Here is a 21,856-nt window from a genome sequence, read left to right on the forward strand (position 1 = left end):
AAGAATGCGCAAAGGGCGGATGTTGCGTAATCCCCGTACGAACGATTTGTTATTGATGGCGACATCATGTTAATTGTTAGTTTAGTCGATTTAATTACTTCGTGTTTGCAGTGAATGGTTTTGAAACATTCCTGTCTGTAGTCGTTTAACAAGGACATCTGGCACTACCACTGACGTCGAATCAGAAATTTGTAAGTAACGTTAGTTTGGCCTCCGCCATATATTTTTCAATATTCCACTTAAATCTCTGTTCGTGTCTGTAGTAAGATAGCATATGAATTCGAACGCTGTATTGAATTATTTTCTATTTCTATTCTGTTCTACATTTCTATCATGTTTGACGACAGTGTCCCTGTATGTTAGCGCAGTCTGTATGCGAAAGAAACCTAGCGTTGTCAACAAACTGTCGTCATTATGATGTTCGTGAGCTTATGTCCCAATTCTAACGACGCTTTTGTTTAGCTGTTATTTATGGCTGTGATGAGAATGACCGACTTATTACTTCGACAGTCATTACATAACGTTCCCTATCTGTCGGTCACTACGAGTTATGTCGACCGACAAATGGGGTCTCACTTGGGAGGCCAATCATCTCTGATTTTAAGAGAAAACGCCAATGAAATTGGCAAGTGGATTAACACACCTGAGCCACTCCCCGTGCCAGCGGGTATAAATAGGGCGACAGGTGCATCCACTCATTAGATTTTTGCTTCGGAGCCGAGTAGTCGATGAAGAAGATCACTACAAAGCCATTCATCTTTGTTTTTGGTAGAGCTGTTCCTGGTCGGTGTGACGGCGCGTTACAGTGGTGTCCCTGCGAGCGGCGATTCCCCTGGGCGCTTCGGCTAAAAGAGACAGTTCTCTAAAAGAGCAAATCACGGACGATTCGCGTCTTTTTCAAGATGCCGTTTCGTCCGTGTCCTTCTGGATGCGGTCGTTTCCTGTCCTCGGTTGACGGTCACGAGCGTTGTCTGCAGTGTCTGGGCGTCCAACACGCTGAGGCTGCGCTCGTGGATGATTCATGCGTCTACTGTGGGCGTATGAACATGGCAGCGCTGCGATCGCGTCTCTCACTCCTCAAGGGGAGTGCAGCAGACCCCTCTGTCGCCACCCGTCCCGGTCTCTCTGGCTCGAGCAGAGGGCCGCCGGCTGGCGCTCTGGGAGATCTGAGGATCACAGTGAGAGCTTCTCCGCCGGGCCACGCCCCACGGACCTCTCACTCCTCACGCAGCGACTGTCCCGTGCAGCTGCCGATTGATTCTGCTGGGCCGTCTCACAGCGGTCCCAGCGTGTCTTTCGGTGCGCCGCCCGAGGACCAGATGTCGATTGCTGCATCGGGGGATGGGTTATCGACCTCTGAGGATGAAGGTTCGGCGGGGCTGCCCCCCTCGGGTGTTGTCGCTACTGCCGAATCGGACTTGGAGTTGTCGGCCATGCTTGCCCGGGCAGCCGTGAGTATCGGACTGGAGGTGACTACACCGCCCAGTCCCGAGCCCTCACGGCTGGATGATTGGTTTCTCGGCGCGGGACGCGGCTCACAACCTCGTTCTGCTCCGGTGCCTTTCTTCCCGGAGGTGCATGAAGAGGTGACGAAGTCGTGGACGGCCCCTTTCACGGCCAGAAGCCGCTCTTCTCCCTCTTCCATCCTCACCACCCTCGATGGCGGGGCAGCCAGGGGGTACGTAGAGGTTCCCCAGGTGGAGAGGGCGGTTGCGGTGCACTTGTGCCCACAAAACGCCGCCACTTGGAGGAATCGTCCGCGCCTCCCGTCCAAGGCCTGTAAGCTGACGGCCGCACTCGCTGCCAAGGCTTACAGTGCTGCGGGCCAAGCTGCCTCTGCCCTGCATGCCATGGCTATCCTGCAGGTACACCAAGCCAAGGCACTCAAAACCATGCACGAGGGTGGTACCGACCCGGGGTTGATGCAGGAGCTGCGCACGGCGACCGACTTCGCCTTACGGGCAACGAAGGTCACGGCGCGGTCCCTCGGGAAGGCGATGTCCACGCTGGTGGTCCAGGAGCGGCATCTCTGGCTGAACCTGGCTGAGATGAGGGACTTGGACAAAGCGCGCTTTCTCGACGCCCCCATCTCCCAGGCAGGCCTGTTCGGCGACACTGTCGAGGACTTTGCCCAGCAGTTCTCGGCGGTACAGAAGCAGACTGAGGCCATCCAGCACATCCTGCCCCGACGTGTCTCTCCGGCTGCCACCGTTCCGTCGCGGGTAGCGCCTCAGCCTGCTCGTCGCCGTGGGCGCCCCCCTGCGTCCTCTACGCCAGCTCCGCCCCGTGCTGAGAGTTCTTCGAGGCCGGCGCGTCGAGCCCCGCGCAGGAGAGCGGCGCCCCCCGTGTCACTCCCGGCTGCGAAGTCCTCCAGGAAGTCGACCAAGCGGCCCTGACACGGGCAACTCGGAGATGCGGAGAACTGCTCTTCAGGAGATGGCGAAGACAGCGCCACTCCTTCCCCCGGAGGAGGGCCGGGCGGAGAATCCTCAGTTTCTGTTTTGTTCTGTTCCGCCACTGGCCGGACGGCCAGTGGTACCCACATTTTCAATAAAAGAGCAAATTCTCCTTCCTCCGAGTTGCAAGGCTCGTGGCTTGACAATGAGCGACGCACAGCTTCCTCACTCTCACCCACGACGCCCCCTTTCGCCAGCGGCCAAGAGGTCGCGGTTCGGAGACGCAACGCCTCTCCACGCGTCTCTGGCCAGTTCCTCCGGGAACACGAGGAGTGTGGTTGCGATGACCCAGGACGCTGTGCCTTCTGGGCCTTGCGGCACGACTCCCCATCGCTGCACCACTGCGGGTATGTCGACTGTCCCTTTGGTGCCACTTGTACGGTATCTGGGAGCGTGGCTTGCGCTGCCCAACCCGTCACGCTGGCTCATCCGGACGGTTCGACTCGGCTATGCGATTCAATTCGCCCGGCGACCCCCCCAAGTTCAATGGCGTCCTCGAGACTTCGGTGGCAGTCCAGGACGCCCCTGTCTTGCGCGAGGAGATTGCTGTCCTCCTGGCGAAGGATGCAATCGAGCCGGTCCCTCCAGCCGAGATGAGGACGGGGTTTTACAGCCCTTACTTCATCGTGCCCAAGAAGAGCGGTGGCCTTCGACCTATCCTGGATCTGCGAGTCTTGAATCGGGCCCTACACAAGCTCCCGTTCAGGATGTTGACGCAGAAACGCATTATCAAATGCGTCCAGCCCCAGGACTGGTTTGCAGCGATCGACCTGAAAGACGCGTACTTTCATGTCTCTATCCTCCCTCGTCACAGACCGTTCCTGCGCTTTGCTTTCGAGGGTCAGGCATGGCAGTACAAGGTCCTCCCCTTCGGGCTCTCCCTGTCCCCCCGTGTCTTCACGAAGGTCGCGGAGGGCGCCCTTGCCCCACTTTGGGAAGTGGGCATCAGGATCCTCAACTATCTCGACGACTGGCTCATTATGGCCCGGTCCCGAGAAGAGTTGTGCGATCACAGGGACTTCGTGCTTCGGCACCTCAGTCAGTTGGGGCTTCAGGTCAACCGAGAGAAGAGCAAGCTCTCCCCTGTGCAGAGAATCTCTTATCTCGGTATGGAGTTAGACTCGGTGAGTATGACGGCACGTCTCACCAGCGAACGTGCCCACTCAGTGCTGAACTGCCTGAGTTCCTTCAGAGGCAGGACAGTGGTACCACTGAAACACTTTCAGAGGCTCCTGGGGCATATGGCATCCGCAGCCGCAGTCACGCCGCTCGGATTGCTTCATATGAGACCACTTCAGCACTGGTTACACTCCCGAGTCCCGAGATGGGCATGGCGCCGCGGTACACATCGTGTCACCATCACACCGATGTGTCGCCGCCTATTCAGTCCTTGGTCGGACCTTGCCTTTCTACGGGCCGGTGTGCCCTTGGAACAAGTGTCCCGGCACGTTGTTGTCACAACAGATGCCTCCAACTCGGGCTGGGGCGCGACATGCAACGGGCAGGCAGCCTCAGGGTCCTGGACAGGACCTCGACTGCTTTGGCACATCAACTGCCTGGAGTTGCTGGCAGTGCATCTAGCTTTGCGACGGTTTCGTCCGCTAGTGCTGGACAAGCACGTGTTGGTCCGCACGGACAACACTGCGGCTGTTTCGTACATCAACCGACAAGGCGGGTTACGATCACGCCGCATGTCTCAACTCGCCCGTCATCTCCTCCTCTGGAGTCAGACGTGGCTCAAGTCGCTGCGCGCTGTCCACATCCCGGGGGAGCTCAATCGTGCAGCCGACGCGCTCTCACGACAGCTCACTTTCCCCGGGGAATGGCGACTCCATCCCCAGACGGTCCAGCTGATTTGGAGTCGATTCGGGGAAGCCCAGGTAGACCTGTTTGCTTCCCACGAGTCCTCCCACTGCCAGCTGTACTATTCCCTGTCCCAGGCCCCCCTGGGCACAGATGCACTGGCACACAGCTGGCCTCGGGCTTTACGCAAGTATGCGTTTCCCCCAGTGAGCCTGCTCGCACAGACACTGTGCAAGGTCAGGGAGGACGAGGAACAGATCCTGTTGGTTGCGCCTTACTGGCCCACCCGGACCTGGTTTTCGGAACTCATGCTCCTCGTGACAGCCCCTCCCTGGCGCATCCCCCTGAGGAGAGACCTTCTCTCTCAGGGGCTTGGCACCATTTGGCACCCGCGTCCAGATCTCTGGAACCTCCACGTGTGGCTTCTAGACGGGACGCGGCAGACCTAAGTGATCTGCCCCCAGCAGTGGTAGACACTATCACTCAGGCTAGAGCCCCTTCTACGAGGCAGGCCTATGCTCTGAAGTGGAGTCTGTTCACGAATTGGTGTTCTTCTCACCGAGAAGACCCCCGGAGATGCCCGGTCAGAGTCGTGCTTTCTTTCCTGCAAGGTAGGCTGGAGCGTGGGCTGTCACCCTCCACCCTGAAGGTGTATGTGGCTGCCATTGCAGCACATCACGATGCAGTGGACGGCCGGTCCCTGGGGAGGCATGACCTGATCGTTAGGTTCCTGAGGGGTGCCAGAAGGTTACATCCTCCTAGGACACCCCTGATTCCCTCCTGGGACCTCTCTATTGTCCTGGCGGGACTTCAGAGGGGTCCCTTTGAGCCGCTGGATTCGGTTGAGCTGAAGTTCCTGTCTCTCAAGACAGCGCTCCTGATCGCGCTCACTTCCATCAAGAGGGTCGGGGACCTCCAAGCATTTTCGGTAAGTGAAGAGTGCCTTGTGTTCGGGCCGGCCTACTCTCACGTTGTCCTGAGACCCCGGCCTGGATACGTGCCCAAGGTTCCCACCACTCCCTTCCGAGACCAGGTGGTGAACCTGCAAGCGCTGCCCCTGGAGGAGGCGGATCCAGCCTTGTCGTTGCTGTGTCCCGTAAGAGCGCTCCGCATATACGTGGACCGCACCCAGAGCTTCAGAAGCTCTGAGCAGCTCCTGGTCTGCTTTGGAGGTCAGCAGAAGGGGAAGGCTGTCTCTAAGCAGAGGTTGGCCCACTGGATAGTGGACGCCATCGCCTTGGCTTACCGTTCCCAAGGCGAGCCGTGCCCCCTGGGGGTGAGGGCCCACTCCACACGGAGTGTGGCCTCCTCCTATGCGTTGGCGCACGGCGCCTCTCTGGCAGACGTTTGTCGAGCTGCGGGCTGGGCGACACCTAACACCTTTGCGAGGTTTTACAACCTCCGTGTAGAGCCAGTTTCCTCCCGTGTGTTGGGTAACAGGTAATTGGCGGGAAGGGCTGGCTGGGTGTCTCGCTTGCTGCGCCATTCCCCCTAACACGGGGATGTGAGCGCCTTCTTCTCCCAGTAGAGTTCCCCGGTTGGCGTACCCTGGTCGAGCATCCTCCAGCACCCTCGGCGTCAGACTTGGCGGAGCAGTCTGTCGCCAGGCCCAGTACTGGCGTTAGCATGCCCGGAGCCGGTCAGCCCCTGTACTGGGCTAGGTGTCCATATGGCTGGGTTCCCTACGGGTAATCCCATATGTGTATTCTTCCACGGTAAGGTTTCCCTCTTGGCAAACCCGTGTCTTCCCTTGACAGATCGCTCTGTCAGTCTCTTCTGGCAGTCGTTCCATCCCTACTCCAAGGTAGGACCTGCCTCAGAGACCCTTTCCATATGTAGTACTGCCCCCTGGGTCAGTCCATATCGGTATATCCACATGTCACCTCCCTACGGGTAGGATGTGGTCTCCGTAGCGACCTTTCCTAAAGGCTCGCTTCCCCATTGTCTTGCCAGCTGAAAGAACAAATAGGGAAGATTTGAAGCAATCTTTCTCTGAAGGTTGAAATCCCTTCCATTTACTTTATGTGGGCGGAACAGCAGCATGGCCTTCTCCAGCAGCGATGTACTCACCCTTTGGCCCCTTCGGTACCAAGGTCAGTGAATTTGCGCTGGGGCTTTGGGAAGGTTACGACCTTACGCGTAGCTTTTGTGGCACGCCAAGGCTTGTCAACAATTGCAGCGCCTCAGGGTTGTGACAAGGTTCAGGTTATGGCGTTTTCCATAGGACCCCATTTGTCGGTCGACATAACTCGTAGTGACCGACAGATAGGGAACGTCTCGGTTACGTACGTAACCCTCGTTCCCTGATGGAGGGAACGGAGACGTTATGTCCCCATGCCACAACCTTGAACCATTCGCTGTTGCCGGGACACGTTCTCGGCTCCTCAGCGTAAAACCTAATGAGTGGATGCACCTGTCGCCCTATTTATACCCGCTGGCACGGGGAGTGGCTCAGGTGTGTTAATCCACTTGCCAATTTCATTGGCGTTTTCTCTTAAAATCAGAGATGATTGGCCTCCCAAGTGAGACCCCATTTGTCGGTCGACATAACGTCTCCGTTCCCTCCATCAGGGAACGAGGGTTACGTACGTAACCGAGACGTTCTGCATTATAAACAAGCTACATATGCCATTAGCTTTTTGCAAACTGCATTAAAACATCTCTGAAATTTTTACAATGAAAAGGCATAAACAAAGACATAATAGACCTAAATAAACAATCATTTGCAAATCGTGTTATTTGTTTACAGCTATGACCTGTCAAAAGTTCAAAGATCAGAATCATGCTTATGGATCAGCTCTTTATCAATAACAGTCATTTGTGCTTTCCATTGTGGGCTTTCATGTACTACATTTTGTTATTAATAATAATTATGTCTGGCCCTTTATGAAACTTATTGTATCACATTCGATAGGTTACATACATTTCTAAGGCATTTAAATAATCAGCCCGCTTTGCTGGATAAAATGATGTGCACTATTCAACATGCTTTCTACACACTGATTGATAGTTCACTTTTTAAGCAAGTAAAAGGCTTTTTAGTATAACATGATAGTTCAGGCTTTTTTGAGGAACATTTGTAAATCTCTCAGTCATTGTGTTCATAATTCAATGTTTCATGCTCAAATAATAATATATAAATGTAGTTTATGTATGCAGTCAGCATATGTTTACTGTTATAAAAATAAAATTGAATTATATTTTAAGTTTATCCAAATTTGATCCTACTTTTTGGCCACATGAATGTCATCTGCACCAAGCCACTTTTTTTTTTTTTTGTGCAATAAAATTAATACAATTTATGTTTTTGTTCTCCTCAAGTGTGAGCTCCATATTCTCAATATAACATACTGTATGAACCATAAAAGTCTGATGTATTAAGATCATACAATATATAAAACGCATATGCTTTTTAAAAAAATCTTTTTATGTGGTTTATATTTTTTTTTCTAAAGGTTAAACAAACTATATTATATGTCAGGCTTTATATAATATACTTATATTTGGTTAATTATGGTAAATAAAATGCATGTAAATGTTTTTTACCAGAGCATCATGAAGATCGGAATCTTCTCCCTCTTGGTCAGAGCCTCTCTCCTTGCTGTGTCCGTCCTTGGGCAAAACACAGATGATGAAGAGCTTGCCAGGAAAAATGCAGACTTTGCTACCCGGTTGTACAGCAAGATTGCTAGCTCAAGTGATGAAAATGTAGCCATTTCGACCCTTGGGACTACCTTGGCCTTAGCCACATTAGCAGCCGGGGCTGGTGGGGCTACTCGCACAGAGCTGCTGCAGGGTATTAATGTGGCCTCCATGGAGAAAGAAGGAGAGCCAGAACGGATTCAGACCCTACTGAAGGGGCTGAGGGAGATCACTGCTCAAATCCAGGCCACTGGCCTCTTCATGAAGCAGGACGTCAGGGCAGAAGAAGGCTTCAGCAAACAGGTTAAGCTGTTTTATAATGCAGATGTTCAACATGTGAATTTTGCCAATGGACAGCAGGCTAAAGGAAGCATCAATGATTATGTAAGAAGCCGAACAGGGGACAAGGTCAAAGATGTGGTGGAGAATGTAGATCCACAAAGCATGGCGATGTTCATCAGTGCGGCTTTCTTCCCAGGTGAGTAATGTCGTAATTACATTTTATCTTAATATTTCAGGTTGCAGTTGTTATTACTGTTATAGATTAGCATATTTTTTTTCTAATATATGTTAATATCATATGCAAGAGATAATGTATACTGTCCTGCTTTTTATACATGGCTATTTACCAAATATATGAATATAAATATATAAAATATTGATCTGAGTTTAAATTTTACCTGTCCGCTAAGAAAAATTGTCCATTTCAATTTACACAACAGTTAGCCTATCCATAAGATGAACATCTGACCACTAAATGCCACGATTTACCAATCAGAATCAGGTATTCAAGAGAGGCGTGTACGTTTAAAAAAAGTGAATGTGAAAAAAATAATCTCTTGATCTTTAACAGGTAAGTGGCTGCAACCCTTCAATAATACCTTCACTCAAGAGGAGCGTTTCTATGTGAACAAGTATAAGATCGTGCAAGTGCCCATGATGCTCCATTCGGGCAAATACTACCTGGCCTATGACCCCACATTAAAGGTTGGCATTCTGAAACTGCCCTGTGAGGAGGGCAATGCCATGCTTGTCCTTCTTCCAGATGAAGATGTGGACTACACCTTCATTGACGAATCCATGACTGGGGACGTGTTTCGTGGCTGGGTTGAAAAGCTGAAAAAGACGTGAGTCGTGTAATCAATCTCTGAAATTTTCACAAATCATTGTGTTTTTTTTTATGACTCAAATCTCCATCAAACTCTTGCTGAGTAGCCGAAGTGAGCAATTATATGACATACTTCAAACAGTTTATAGTATAAACATGCATGCAATTTAAAGACAGATTTCAGTTGATCTCTAAAGATCAGTTTTGTCTCTGTCCTCAGGAAGCTGGAGATTCAGTTGCCCAGATTTACATTGAAGCAGTCCAATTCACTAAGTATAAGTCTGCCCAGCCTGGGCATTAAAGAGATCTTCGGGAATACTGCAGATCTCTCCGGAATCAGCAGCAGTGAAGGCCTGAAATTGTCAGAGGTGCGAGATCTTTCCAATAATACAAGGAAACTGTCGAAGATTTTCATGTCAATGTATTTTTCACGTCTACCAGTTACATGCAACCATGATTTTAACAAATGCTGTCATAACATTGATGTGTTTGTGTGTATATATACTGTACATTACGGTTTAAAAATTGGGGCATATTATGATTTTTTAAAATGTTTTTGAAAGGAGTGTCTTTTGCTCACCAAGGCTGCAATAATTTAATCAATAAAAACAGTAATATTGCAAAATAATGTTACAAGTTACAAGTTTTAAGTCAGTTATTTCTATCTTCTGCTGTTTTTTTAAAGCATCTTTGACGTTGTCGGTTGTTCTGGATTTAGTCTGTCTCAGTGTGTTCTGTTTCTTCATGTCACTCCAGACAGACTGGATGATGATGAGATCAGATCTCTGTGTGGAGCACTGGCTGTTGTCACTGCTTGTCATAGAGAAAGTAAAAGAGAAATAACTGTCTTAAAACCATTTTCTAGCTACTAGTGTTCTAATTATTTTGGCCACCTGTGTGTGTGTGTGTGTGTGTATGTGTGTATGTATATATGCTGTGGTCCATACAGTGTGTTTTTGAAAGAAATTATTGCTTTTATTCATTAAGGATGCATACAAAGACATAAACATTAATATATCATAAAAATATATACTGTATGTAGTAAATGATGTGATATACCAGCATGCACTGACCAATGCCTCTTGATTCCAGGTGGTACAGAAGGTCACTGTGGAGGTGGATGAGACCGGAGGCTCAGTGACCGATGCCTCCAGCAATCTCTTTATGACCCCGCTTCCTCCTAGGCTCACTTTCAACCGACCCTTCATTTTCGTCATCTACCATGAGGCCACAGAATTCATCCTCTACATAGGACGTGTGGTCGACCCAACTAAGAACTAATTATGAACAAAGAAACTATCAATAGTGTACTTACAGTCTTATTCCTACTCCTAGATTAGCTTGTTGTTTTGCTTGAATAACCAATTTAGTATTTAACATTTGTGTAATGTAACAGAAGAGTGTTTAAAATGTTTATAGTAAAACAAAAATATCCATAGAATATAATTACAATGCAATGTCTGTAATGAACTGTAAATGTATAGTGTTTTCTGAAATGGTTGATTAAGGAGATTTACTGATGGCGTGATGAAGTGTTAACCACACAGAGTATAATGTTGCATGTGACTAAAAACTTGTTTTTTTGTGCTTCTGGAGATTTGTCAGTTTCCGCATAGTATTCTTATTAGCACTTTAAAAGGCTGTTCAAATGCAACTCATTAAAGCATGCCATATTCAACATAATTTTTATTCATTGGGTACTAAGATGTTGGCGATAATCAATCAGGTGCTGGGCAGCACCAGGCACAATCTCATTGGTGGGATGGGATGGAGAGTTCCAAAACTCTTCAATCATAAAAATACATAGTTCTTCTTTTTCTCTTAGCCACTTCAAAAATATAAAACAGAGAATTTGCAAAGCATGCTATAATACAAGAAACAAAATAATGAGGCAGTAAATTAAATACATTCAATTACTCCTCAACTCTCGTTTTCATTTTTATGACATATGGTGTGTGTTTTTTCTGTGAAATAAGGCAGAGATGGATGGATCAGCTGATGCCCCAGCATATCTTAAGCCGTTCTGGAATAGAAGAGAATGGACACATCAAAATGGAGGGACACTGCTGCTGCAGAATGAAAAGTCTTGTAGAAAGGGGCTTTAAGTCAGAAGGCAAACTGGTAATCACTCTCTCCCAGACTGCATTCCAAACGAATTGGACTTCCGCTGTCTGTCAGACACAAATAGAAAAACATCACAGAGGTCAAGATCGGTCAGACTGAATCCTTCCGGTTTATAATCGTAAAAGCACTGATTCCAAAATGATATGATTAATTAACAATGATAATATTAAGGTTAAACAGTAAAGTATTGCACTACGTACACAGAGAGCTTCCTAGACTGTGTGTCTTTATTCCCGTTACTCCGGTGATCCACAGAGCTGCTCGTGTTGCTACGGATCAGGACAGGCATGGAGGAGGATGATGGTGTGGGGGACATCGATGAAGCAACATTAAAGTGGTGGGGTCGCAGGTTATCATCTGGAAAACAAACGATTACAGTTAAACAACAGAAGGTTTTGCGGCAAAGAGCTTGTCGTAACTCATTATGATTTTTGATTAGATACCATTTAATGGTAACATAGCACTCTTTCCCGATCCAGGGCAACTTCCTGAATCCTTCACTTTTCTAAAGAGAAAATAGTATTAATATGCTATGCAATTACTGTTTATGGCAAATTCATGACAAAATTCACAATCTAGACAGAACTCAGCTGGTGCAATCCATTGCAATAGTTGGACAACAGCGATGAGATGATTATGTTACGTACAAGGATTTGTCTGCGTTTGTCATCTTGGGTGTTGTGGGATGACCGCTGAGGGAACGACTGCGAGCTAGTTTGGCCCTCCGCATCTCCTTACCTGCAAAAATGATCGGTGTTGGGAAAATAAGCATCTTCCAATTCTCAATTCTAGAACCTTTATGTCATTTGTAAAAATGTATAAAAAAAAAAATAAAAAAAATGAGGTTGGTAGAAAAGTTGTTTTTGAAAGAAATATCTTATGTTCACGAAAGCTGCATTTGATTAAAAATACAATAACTGTTTTCTAAAATAATAAATATATTTGATAATGTACTGTAATTTATTCCTTTGATGGCAAAGCTGAATTTTCAGCATCATTACCCCAGTCTTCAGTTTCAATAATCAAGCATTTATCAGGGTTCCCACACCTTGGTTAACTTCAAATCCAAGTAACTTTCAATGATTTTCCAGGTCCAATACCCTCAAATTCAAGGACTTAATGTGGAGACACATTTCAAGTGAGAGCAAGGTTACATCGTGTTACCTTGTAAGATACATTGTTACATTTATTACAGTTATGTAAACATAACTTTGCAAAAAAGCATTTTTATTATTATTATTATTATTTTTTTTTTGCATTTATTTTTGGCCTTATGACAGGGATTTCAAATGATCTGATACTAACTTTTGCATTAGGGTTGCCAAGTTCAGAAAATGGAAATAAGGGACAACTGTGATTCATTATAGGAAAATAAGGGACGCTCAAAATATTTTTTCTGTACCATGCTGTAAAAAATTACTGAGAATGTAACGGTAAAAGACTGTAAAAAGGCTACCTGTTAAATAGTTAGTGGTAATTTCCCCTACTATATAGGGTGAATAATATGTAATTTAATGGTAGTATACTGTTTTAGTGTTTGTGTGAATTAAACTTTGCACTTCTATGTTTCTTAGTATTTAAAAATTGCTTGTGATAGGCTTTGGTTCATCGTGTGACTTTCTCATCAGCACCTTCCTTTGGTGGTTATCAGAGTAGTACAAAGGTTGAAAAATTGGTCCCACTTTATATTAGGTGGCCTTAACTACTATGTACTTACATAAAAAAATAAGTACAATGTACTTATTGTGTTCATATTGTATTTTAAAACACTTTTGCTGCTATTGAGGTGGGATAGGGGTAAGGTTAGGGAGAGGGTTGGAGGTATGGGTAAGTTTAAGGGTGGGTTAAGGTGTAAAGTATGGGTCAACAGTGTAATTATAAATGTAATTACAGAAATTAAATACAGATGTAATTACATGTAGTTTTTTTAATATAAGTACAATGTAAAAACATGTATGTACAGAATAAGTACATTGTACTAAATTATTAATTAAAATTTAAGTACATAGTAGTTAAGGCCACTTAATATAAAGTGGGTCCGAAAAATTAGTTCAGTACTTCAATAGGTTGGTATGTTAACATTATATTATTTATTATTAGCATTATTTAACTGTAAAAGTTAGTTAAAACCGTAAAATCTAAAATGTTGTTACCATATTTTTTTAGGGTAAAATTCCGGCAACCACAGCTGCTGTTTTTTTTTTTTTTTACGTAAATTTTATGGATTTTTTTTTTTTTTTTTTTACAGTGACAGGGTGTCATTTCCGTGTGTCTACAATTATGTGTATAAAAGGTTCTCAGAAAGAATCACATTTGTTTTTCTTAACCTATGAACAATTATTCTAAAATAATGTTTAATGTCATAAAAAAATGTCACGTTATACACAAAGCATTGGCCTAAATAAGTAAATAAGGGAATAATACGGATTTTTTTTTCCAGAAAACTTATTGCACAAAATAAATGGAAGTATTTTCTTTTTTTTTCAGATTCACAAAAATTCACAAAAAAAAAAATCTCTCAGTTATGATCAATTTAATGCTTAATTGCTGTATTTACTTCTTTAAAAGGCAATTACTGACTACAAACCTTTGAATTGTAGTATATATAGTAAAACAAATGTAATGTTTTTGTTATTCAGTTAACATTAATGTACATCGGAAGGATGCTAACCAGCAGACGAGGATGATGTTGCTCCTGATGTAGATCCTGACATCCCTTTACTACCAGAGAGGCCTGACTTGCTGTCTCGTTCTGCATTACAAAAGCATTATAACTAAACAAGTAAACACCAGCATACATTTGAGAAATCTACATATGTTAGCTAGTAAAGCATCCAAAGTTTGAGAGAGAGGGTGGATGAAAGAACATTACTCACGTTTCTTCTCCGACTGTTTATCTCCAGCTAGTTTCGCCTCACTCTGCTGTCGCTCTAGCAGTTCCTGTGTTACAAAACCACAAACACAACAGTGATGTTTCAAATTATATTTCAGACTTCTTTGTTCTGATATTAAAAGTTATGCTTCCACAAAATGAAAAACCTATTTGTCTTTTCAGGCCCCAAAAATGGACAAAAAAAATTGCTTTGGTGTAAAAAACAATTGCTGTCTTCATAAAATGATTAAAAGGGTAAATCACTCACCATTTCAAGTAAAAGAGTCTCCTCCTTCTCCTTTTTCTGATCCAAAAGCTCTCTTTCATGCCTTTTATGATACTATAAATATAAAAAAAGTTATTTCAACACTAACAGTGAAACAAAATCATCTCACAGTGTTCAGAAAAAGAAGATGGTCTATTAAAACTGTCAAAACAACTAAATGGAAGGGGTCATCGTGACAGATCTTTCATACCGGCTCTGTTATGTCCATTTTGTCCAGCTCCAGAACAGTCTAAGAAAACATAACAAACCAGTTGAGGATTGAATTACTTCTATTAATGAAATGGTGTTCAATATATTAAAAATCTTCACAGTTACTGTTTTTAAAAACAAAATGCTGTCATTTATGGTGGAATCCATGTGCAGGGGAGAGATTTCGCAGTGGGTTTCAGTTGATCATCTGAATTCAATGTAATAATAAGCAGAAAGCTGCTTGATATGAAAGTAACGTCTCTGTGAGCTTTATTTCATACATGAATAAATTTTGCCCACAAAAATGAACCAAAACTTTGCTAACTTGACCGCGCTTTAATAATGAGAGACTCACCTTACGCAAAGTTACCACTACATCTTTGTCCTTCTCACGGCACAACAGTTTCCGCACACAGAACTCCAGCTGCTGAAGCAGATGTTTGTCTGTTGCCTTGATGACAGATCTCAGTTTGGGTAACATATAACAGAGCTTGTACCTGCCCAAATGTTTGTTTTATTTTTTGGGTTGAATAAAAAAATCAATAAGTTGTAATATGTTAAAGCATTAGTCACGACACAGTAAATAAAGACGCAATAACACAAGTGAAAGAAATGTGAGCTGTTCACCTGACATTGGCTACAGGGTCACTGACCAACTCGAGCGCTGGAATAAGGAAATGTTTGCAAAAATACGACTTGGAGAAGAGGTCTATTGTGATTTCACACAGGTCCAGATAGCGAAGCCTGTTCCAGTAGCTTCTACCTTGAGCAAGCTCTTAAATTCAGAAGAGAGACCGTCCTGATTCACTGAATACCATACACAAAAATTTTATGATCCTGCCTTTTTACCTTGCTTTATTTTGCTGATTATCTCTTGGCGCTGTTCCTGTTTACGGTTATAACGTAAGAACACACATAATGTCCTGACAGCTTCCCGTTGGACTGGCAGAACATTCTAGAACAGCGTAAACAAAATGACAAATGAAATATACAATTAAAACTGAGAGAATCTACAGGTAGGATTGTGTGTGTAGAAGGCTTACATTGGTAGTGATGATGCTGAACATCCTCTGAAAGAAGCGGAAGTAGATCTGGTCTCCAGAGATGACACGGGGCAGACAGGAGTAGCACTGCAAGAGTTTCTCATGAACCCGCCAGTGCAGCGAGGAGGCCGCTTTCTGTTCTGCTGCTGCCAAGGCAGGCACCAGGTCTGGTATATTCACCTGCTGTAAGGGTGACAGAGAGACATACAGTACACTACCATTGCAACAGTTTGGGGTCACTCTTTTTTCTTTTTCTTTTTAAATCAACACTTTTATTCAGCAAGAACGCATTAAATTTATCAAAAGTGGCTTTTACATTTGTACAAAAATGTTCTGAAATGGTATTCTTTTGAACTTTCTATTCATCGAAGAATCCTGAAAGAAATGTTTCATGGTTTCCACAAAAATATTACACAGCACAACTAATTTCAATATTGATAATAATGTTTCGTGAGCATCAAATCAGCATATTAAAATGAATTTTAAAGCATCATGTAATATTGAAGACTGGTGTATTGGCTGCTGAAATATCAGCTTTGCCATCACAGGAATAAATAAGGTGTTAAAATATCTTAAATAGAACATGAATAATAATTATATTTTAATATTATTATATATTATTATTATTATATTATTTATAATGTAATAATATTTCACAAAATTGTAGTTTTTAATGTATTTTTTCATCAAATAAATGCAACATTGGTAAGAATAAGAAATTTCTTATAAAAACATTACAAATTTTAACTAACCCAAAATTATGAACATTAAAAGAAAGTTCATATACTGAATATAATTTCATTCATTAGTCATAAGAAGTACTTATAGCCTCATACTGTGTTGTTTTATTATGCTATGTTTGACAGTTCTTGCCATTTTGCTAATAATTTTAATTAAAATATAAATCATTTTATTATAATTGAATAGTATTATTTATAATAGTATTATAATAATTAGTTATTATTTTCATAAATATTTTTTAAACAACATAACAATGAAAATGTTAAGAATTGTATTTATTACTATTGGGACGATAAATATTGCAGGTAAAACTAAAAGTTTAAAAGATTACAAAAAGTCACAAAAGAAAATTCTAGTTAAAAGCATGAAAAATAAAGCAGGTACCTTGCTCTCAGGTCCTGCTCCCTCCCCTCTGGAAGTGGCCAGCTCTAACGTCTCTTGAAGACTGTTCAACAGAGCATCCAATACCTGCAGAGTCCAAAGCATTGAGCTAATTTAGATCAACAAAGCCTTCTCGTTTCAGAAACACATTTCTGCCAACCACAGATGGGGCTCTAAAATTGGAGATAAGCTGGTGTGAGATCACTGATTATAACAGATAGTCTATAATGTTGGGTTTCCATCATCAATCATGAAAATCTCTATGTCTGTGGCTCAGGAAGCTTGCACTATAATGGATGCTAATGCAGTGTGTGACTAACACTGCTCAGAGGATCATGACAGAATAAACAATACCACACTCTAGCCCTAGCTAGGGAGGTGCAATGCATTCATTCATCCTACACAAAGACTCACACACTAGTGCACATAGCTTTATGCACACATGTAGGCACGGTATGTCTGCCGCCTATAAAGAATTTTTGGTAGCTTGATGCGTTTTTGATGCTAAAAATATAATTTATTTTTTTCAAATATCAAATTAAATTGCGATCAACTGCATATGGGTCAGTTATTGAAAAATCTGCCATTTTTTTTCAATTCATTTAACTGGTGCAGAAATTACACACCTATAAAGTCTACAGGTACAGTAGTTCTTTTTATTAATCTATTACAAAGACAGAACCAAATAATTTTATTTCTTTGATTCACACACACTCCAGAAGGAAATTTTTTGTGCATCCAAATGCATTAGTTACTTAAGCTCCGTTGGCCATGTGAAGAGGGGGTTTTGAATGGTCAGATGGCTATTTGCTCAAGCGAACTCAGAGGTCAGTAGAGGTTCTGAGAAAAAAAAACGAATCTTTCTGTGAAGAAAGTTACCATGTCTCGCACAGACAGTGTGCCAAGGATATGACTATGCTGACTGAAGCTGTCACAGACAGCTGAAAGCTCTTTTTATAAACAAACACACACACACACAAACCTTTATTCATATCTCACCTCTAATGAGTCATCCTGCAGCAAATTGATTAGCTCTTTGTGTATGTAATGCACATTAGGGCCCAGCAATTTGACCACCTAATCCAGAGGGATTAGAAAAAATGGTATTGTACATTCTGAACTGAGGCACTGCTACCGTCAAAATGTGAGTCACATTGTGTACTATGAAAAAAATATGTGGATTTCTGGATTTTACCTCATGGAAACCACCAGCTGCTGTCCTCCGTACTGAAATCTCAGGATCATGACAAAGACTTGAGAAGGTACGATATAATTCAGACAGAAAATGGTTTGGATCTGCAAATAACACTATGGCCTGAAAATAAATACAGAGAAGGAAATCTACAGACAAGACTCCAGACACACAGAAATATACTTATACATTATTCAAGAAAGTCATCTTTAAAAATATAATCTTAAAAAATATAGTACTAGATATTTCAAATGAAAGCTGTTCTTTTGAACTTTCTATTCATCAAAGAATCCTGAAAAAAATATCATGGTTTCCACAAAAATATTAAGAAGCACAATGGTTTTCAACACTGATAATTATAATAAATGTTTCCAAATCAAAATCAGCATATTAGAATGTTTTCTGAAGGATCAAGTGACACTAAAGACTGGAATCATGGCTGCTTTGTCATCACAGGAATAAATTACATGTATAGAAAACAGTTTAAATTGTAATAGTATTTTATAGTACTACTATTTTTACTTTATTTTTGATGTAACTTGATATCTATTTAAGTTTAGTTCAGATAAAAATAAAAACTATTGTTTTTTATATATATATATTAAAAGGGTAGGGATGTGAAGCTCCAAAACAGAACAGAAACACTATAAAGTATTACATAAGTGTAATATACCGTTTAACTATATTTCAGTTTGCTGTATTTCAAGTGCTCCGAAATACAAAATGAACCAAATAAAATTTAATGTGATACTGTATATACACATTCATGAAAATTTACTGAGCAAAACCCATTGGAAGGAAACATTATCAGCGAATAACAACTTATATATAACTTACAAGTCAAATAGACATTTTCATCATGCTTTTGTGTCCTTCTTGTCTTAGACATAACTTTCAGCCACCTACATCTCAGACTGTTTGCATACTTATTCTGAGCAAACTCCAGCTGTATATAACCACACTAACAACAAAGGACCACTTCAGACACTAATGATGGAGCAGACAGAGGTCTAATTTCCTCAAATGAGCTGTTGAGCTATTTTAGAAGACTCTGCCTCCACTGACAGATGTTAAAAATAGATAACAGTGCCTGAAAAATTGGTTGGTCAAAATGTCTTCAAATCCAAAATCATTCTGAAAAAATCAACTTTCCAAACAAGCAATGCAAAACAAAAGCATTTATTTAGACTTACACGAAACTGCAACGCAATTTAGTTTAGACTTCAGACTGAAACACATATAGATGCAGGGTAGAGAAACTCACAGGAAAGTTGTAGGCACAGTTCCTGCGCACCAGGGCGTATTTGTTCTCCAGCTCCAATGGATAAGTCTGGCTCTCACAATGCCCATTTTCATGCTGCAATCCCAGACAGCACAGCTTCTTATAAAACTCCAGAAACCAGAGGTGCTGCTCGTCAGTAAAAGACTCTGTTCAAATGAGAGATACAAAAATCCATGTGACTCATAGACAATAATGCTAAAACATTTCAGAAAGATGTAAAAAAGGAAGCGGACAGTCACCTGAGAGCCCGTGACAAAGCTTTCCATACTGGAAGGACAAGGACGCCAGCACTGCCTCATCCCCTTTGAAGCATTTTTCACAGAATGCCTTCACCAAGGGAAATATGACACAAGTCCTGTCATCTATGAAAACATGGTGACAGAAAAGAGGGGAGGGTGAGAAGATGACAGAGAAAGAGTGTGAGACAAGTTTCAACATCTTTTCACAAATGAGCCACATGCCAGTATCTGGATCAGATGTCCCAGCATAAAAAAATAAAACACTCAAGGTATGGAAATAAAAAGAAGCAGTGTCTGATGATATGAGCAGGTACGCAGCATGTGTTTCAAACAGTACTCTGTGAAATAATAGGAAGTCCAAATGTTTTCTCTGTAATTTAACTGCATTTCAGATTGTCGGACATCCACAGCAGAAAAGCTGATATTAACATTGGTAATATTCCTTAAAGCAAGACACTACATAGATATCACCATACCTCCCCAGTTGATTACTCACATTACATATTACAAGTTTTCTGAAATCTTACATTTGGATATGCAAACGAGGCATTATTTAATGTAATACACATTAATCTCCATACAATTCCAAAACAGAAATATGAACATTGGTTAAAGCCAGATTTAAAATTCATGTTCCATTTGGTCATTCAGAAGATCTTTTTATCACTCCATTAATCAGAAAATACTCTCAGCAGTGTTTAAATATGTATTGTAATTAAAATCTACTGAAACAAATAGATAAAGTTGAATAAAATAAACAATTAAATGTGTATTTTGGATGTTTTCTTTGAAAATTGTTTTTTTTTCTTTCTAATCTTCAATCAAAATCTGAACATTTACTTCTGCTCTGGAATGGGATTCCTTTTCAAGACGAGGAGTGCAAACGTAAAACCATGCCCTCTATTCAATATTCTGCTTCAGATGGAAATACGTCACTACAATGAAATAAAGTCGGCAGCAGCATCCGGTTCATGCAGACTTTAATGGTTGTCATTTTTGTTTTAATAAAAAACTAACATGAGAATCCAATTAAATCAATAAACACAGTGAGAGGCTTACCACTGTCAAACATTTCTAAGAGGCTGACGATGGTGTCGAAAGCTGCCAGTCTCACAATACTGGCTTCATCTTGGGCCAGCTCAACCAGTTCTGGGAGCACTTCAACCTTTGTGTGGTCCACCCTGGGAAAGAGCAAATATAGACAAACTTGTCTTATGATCCATACTGATACTGTACGCATAAATGTTTAGGGGGAGATGTCATTTCTAACAGAATATCCCAAAGTGCTTAAGGTTAAGCATCAGTCCAGCACATAGTGAAAAACTTGCATCCCTTGGTTTAAATATGTGGGAGAAAATGTCTCACACTCAAATCAAGTGGCAAAAACAAATATTCATAAACTAAAAAATTCATATAAAAACAAACACTACATGTTTTTTGTTTACTATTTAAATGATACAATATACTCTGTTTTTCTATCTAATGTCTGCCAGTCAAGTTTTCGAATTACCTTCCATAAGCATTAAGGGACCCCTTTATAACACCCAAAAAATACAATTGGGAGAGGTCAATAAAGCTATAATACTGGAAACATGAAACTAGTTAAATGAAAGTTTAAATTGGTGTATAAAATTTCCTGCTCATGTCATCAAATTTTATTTTTAATGCGTTTTCACAGAGTTGCTCATTATCAGGCTCATCGTGGGAGGCAGGGGAGGCACAGCATCCCCAAAATTTTGAGGTGAAAATAGGAGGAGGTTAATAAAATGTTAATAAGGTTAATAATTAATTAATGTTAATAAAATTCAGAATTCATTTCAGTTCATGTCTCAAAATGTCTATTTTTTGTTTGTAATTTCACAGCTGTTATAGCATAACATGTTACTGTAATACCCCCCAAGAACTTTGATACAATTCGAACCCTACTACTCTTCCATATAGGATCAAGTCATTTAGATTTGGCAGCATTAGATATTCAAATAACAAAATGTTCTTTTTAACAAAAGCTCTGCTTCATGTCTTATTTACCCTATTCCCCTGGTGATGTTCTCCAGCTGGCGGCACATGCAGGCGCGCACCTCGTACTCTACATCCTGGCATAACGACCTGATCAGTGGCAAAAGGTCTTTCTTCACTCTGCAGAGAGAAGGCATGGTAGACATTTTAAGTCAGCAAATGAACAACACATAGTGTATTTTAAAACTCTTCACCATAAAACATTACATAGAAAATTATTCTATATTAGGAATATCATATAATACGTTGTTCTTGTCCTCTTAATTGATTGGTTAAGTGGCGTTTCCACTGTAGAACTCACACTGATGACTCAAACTTGCCAACAACCTTTCCTAAGATTCGACAGCTGGCCAGACGTGCTGGGACAGACTGGGAGAGCTGATGTTTCGATAATAGAGGACTCAGAATCTGTGCAAACAGTCAATCAAAGCAAATCAAATTTTAATTCACACTAATAGCACATTTCTATGTCATATCATATT

The 21,856-nt window shown here is 42.2% G+C and overlaps 2 protein-coding genes across 3 annotated transcripts in view; one reads left to right on the forward strand and one right to left on the reverse strand.

Annotated features, from left to right (window-relative positions):
* serpina10a (serpin peptidase inhibitor, clade A (alpha-1 antiproteinase, antitrypsin), member 10a) lies at positions 1-10,687 on the forward strand. Its single transcript, XM_026291039.1, has 5 exons — positions 1-191; positions 7,809-8,379; positions 8,755-9,028; positions 9,230-9,377; positions 10,102-10,687. Exons 2-5 carry the CDS (start codon positions 7,815-7,817, stop codon positions 10,288-10,290), a joined length of 1,176 nt encoding a protein of 391 aa, XP_026146824.1. The 5' UTR covers positions 1-191; positions 7,809-7,814; the 3' UTR covers positions 10,291-10,687.
* LOC113120904 (serine/threonine-protein phosphatase 4 regulatory subunit 4-like) overlaps positions 10,678-21,856 on the reverse strand; it is a 20,456-nt gene continuing 9,277 nt past the window's right edge. For both annotated transcript variants that reach the window (XM_026291036.1, XM_026291037.1), the window contains exons 6-25: positions 21,676-21,782; positions 21,387-21,494; positions 20,418-20,539; positions 19,359-19,481; positions 19,102-19,265; positions 17,841-17,960; positions 17,645-17,722; positions 16,649-16,732; positions 15,524-15,706; positions 15,330-15,435; positions 15,108-15,255; positions 14,836-14,977; positions 14,482-14,520; positions 14,274-14,345; positions 14,010-14,073; positions 13,805-13,885; positions 11,781-11,871; positions 11,577-11,638; positions 11,334-11,490; positions 10,678-11,180 (exon numbers count right to left, since the gene is read on the reverse strand). In XM_026291036.1, the coding sequence (XP_026146821.1) occupies positions 11,135-11,180; positions 11,334-11,490; positions 11,577-11,638; positions 11,781-11,871; positions 13,805-13,885; positions 14,010-14,073; positions 14,274-14,345; positions 14,482-14,520; positions 14,836-14,977; positions 15,108-15,255; positions 15,330-15,435; positions 15,524-15,706; positions 16,649-16,732; positions 17,645-17,722; positions 17,841-17,960; positions 19,102-19,265; positions 19,359-19,481; positions 20,418-20,539; positions 21,387-21,494; positions 21,676-21,782 (2,097 nt within the window). In that variant the 3' untranslated portion in view covers positions 10,678-11,134. The remainder of the gene's footprint in view (positions 11,181-11,333; positions 11,491-11,576; positions 11,639-11,780; positions 11,872-13,804; positions 13,886-14,009; positions 14,074-14,273; positions 14,346-14,481; positions 14,521-14,835; positions 14,978-15,107; positions 15,256-15,329; positions 15,436-15,523; positions 15,707-16,648; positions 16,733-17,644; positions 17,723-17,840; positions 17,961-19,101; positions 19,266-19,358; positions 19,482-20,417; positions 20,540-21,386; positions 21,495-21,675; positions 21,783-21,856) is intronic.

This window comes from Carassius auratus, chromosome 20, assembly GCF_003368295.1.
Source record: "Carassius auratus strain Wakin chromosome 20, ASM336829v1, whole genome shotgun sequence".
NCBI lineage: Eukaryota > Metazoa > Chordata > Actinopteri > Cypriniformes > Cyprinidae > Carassius > Carassius auratus.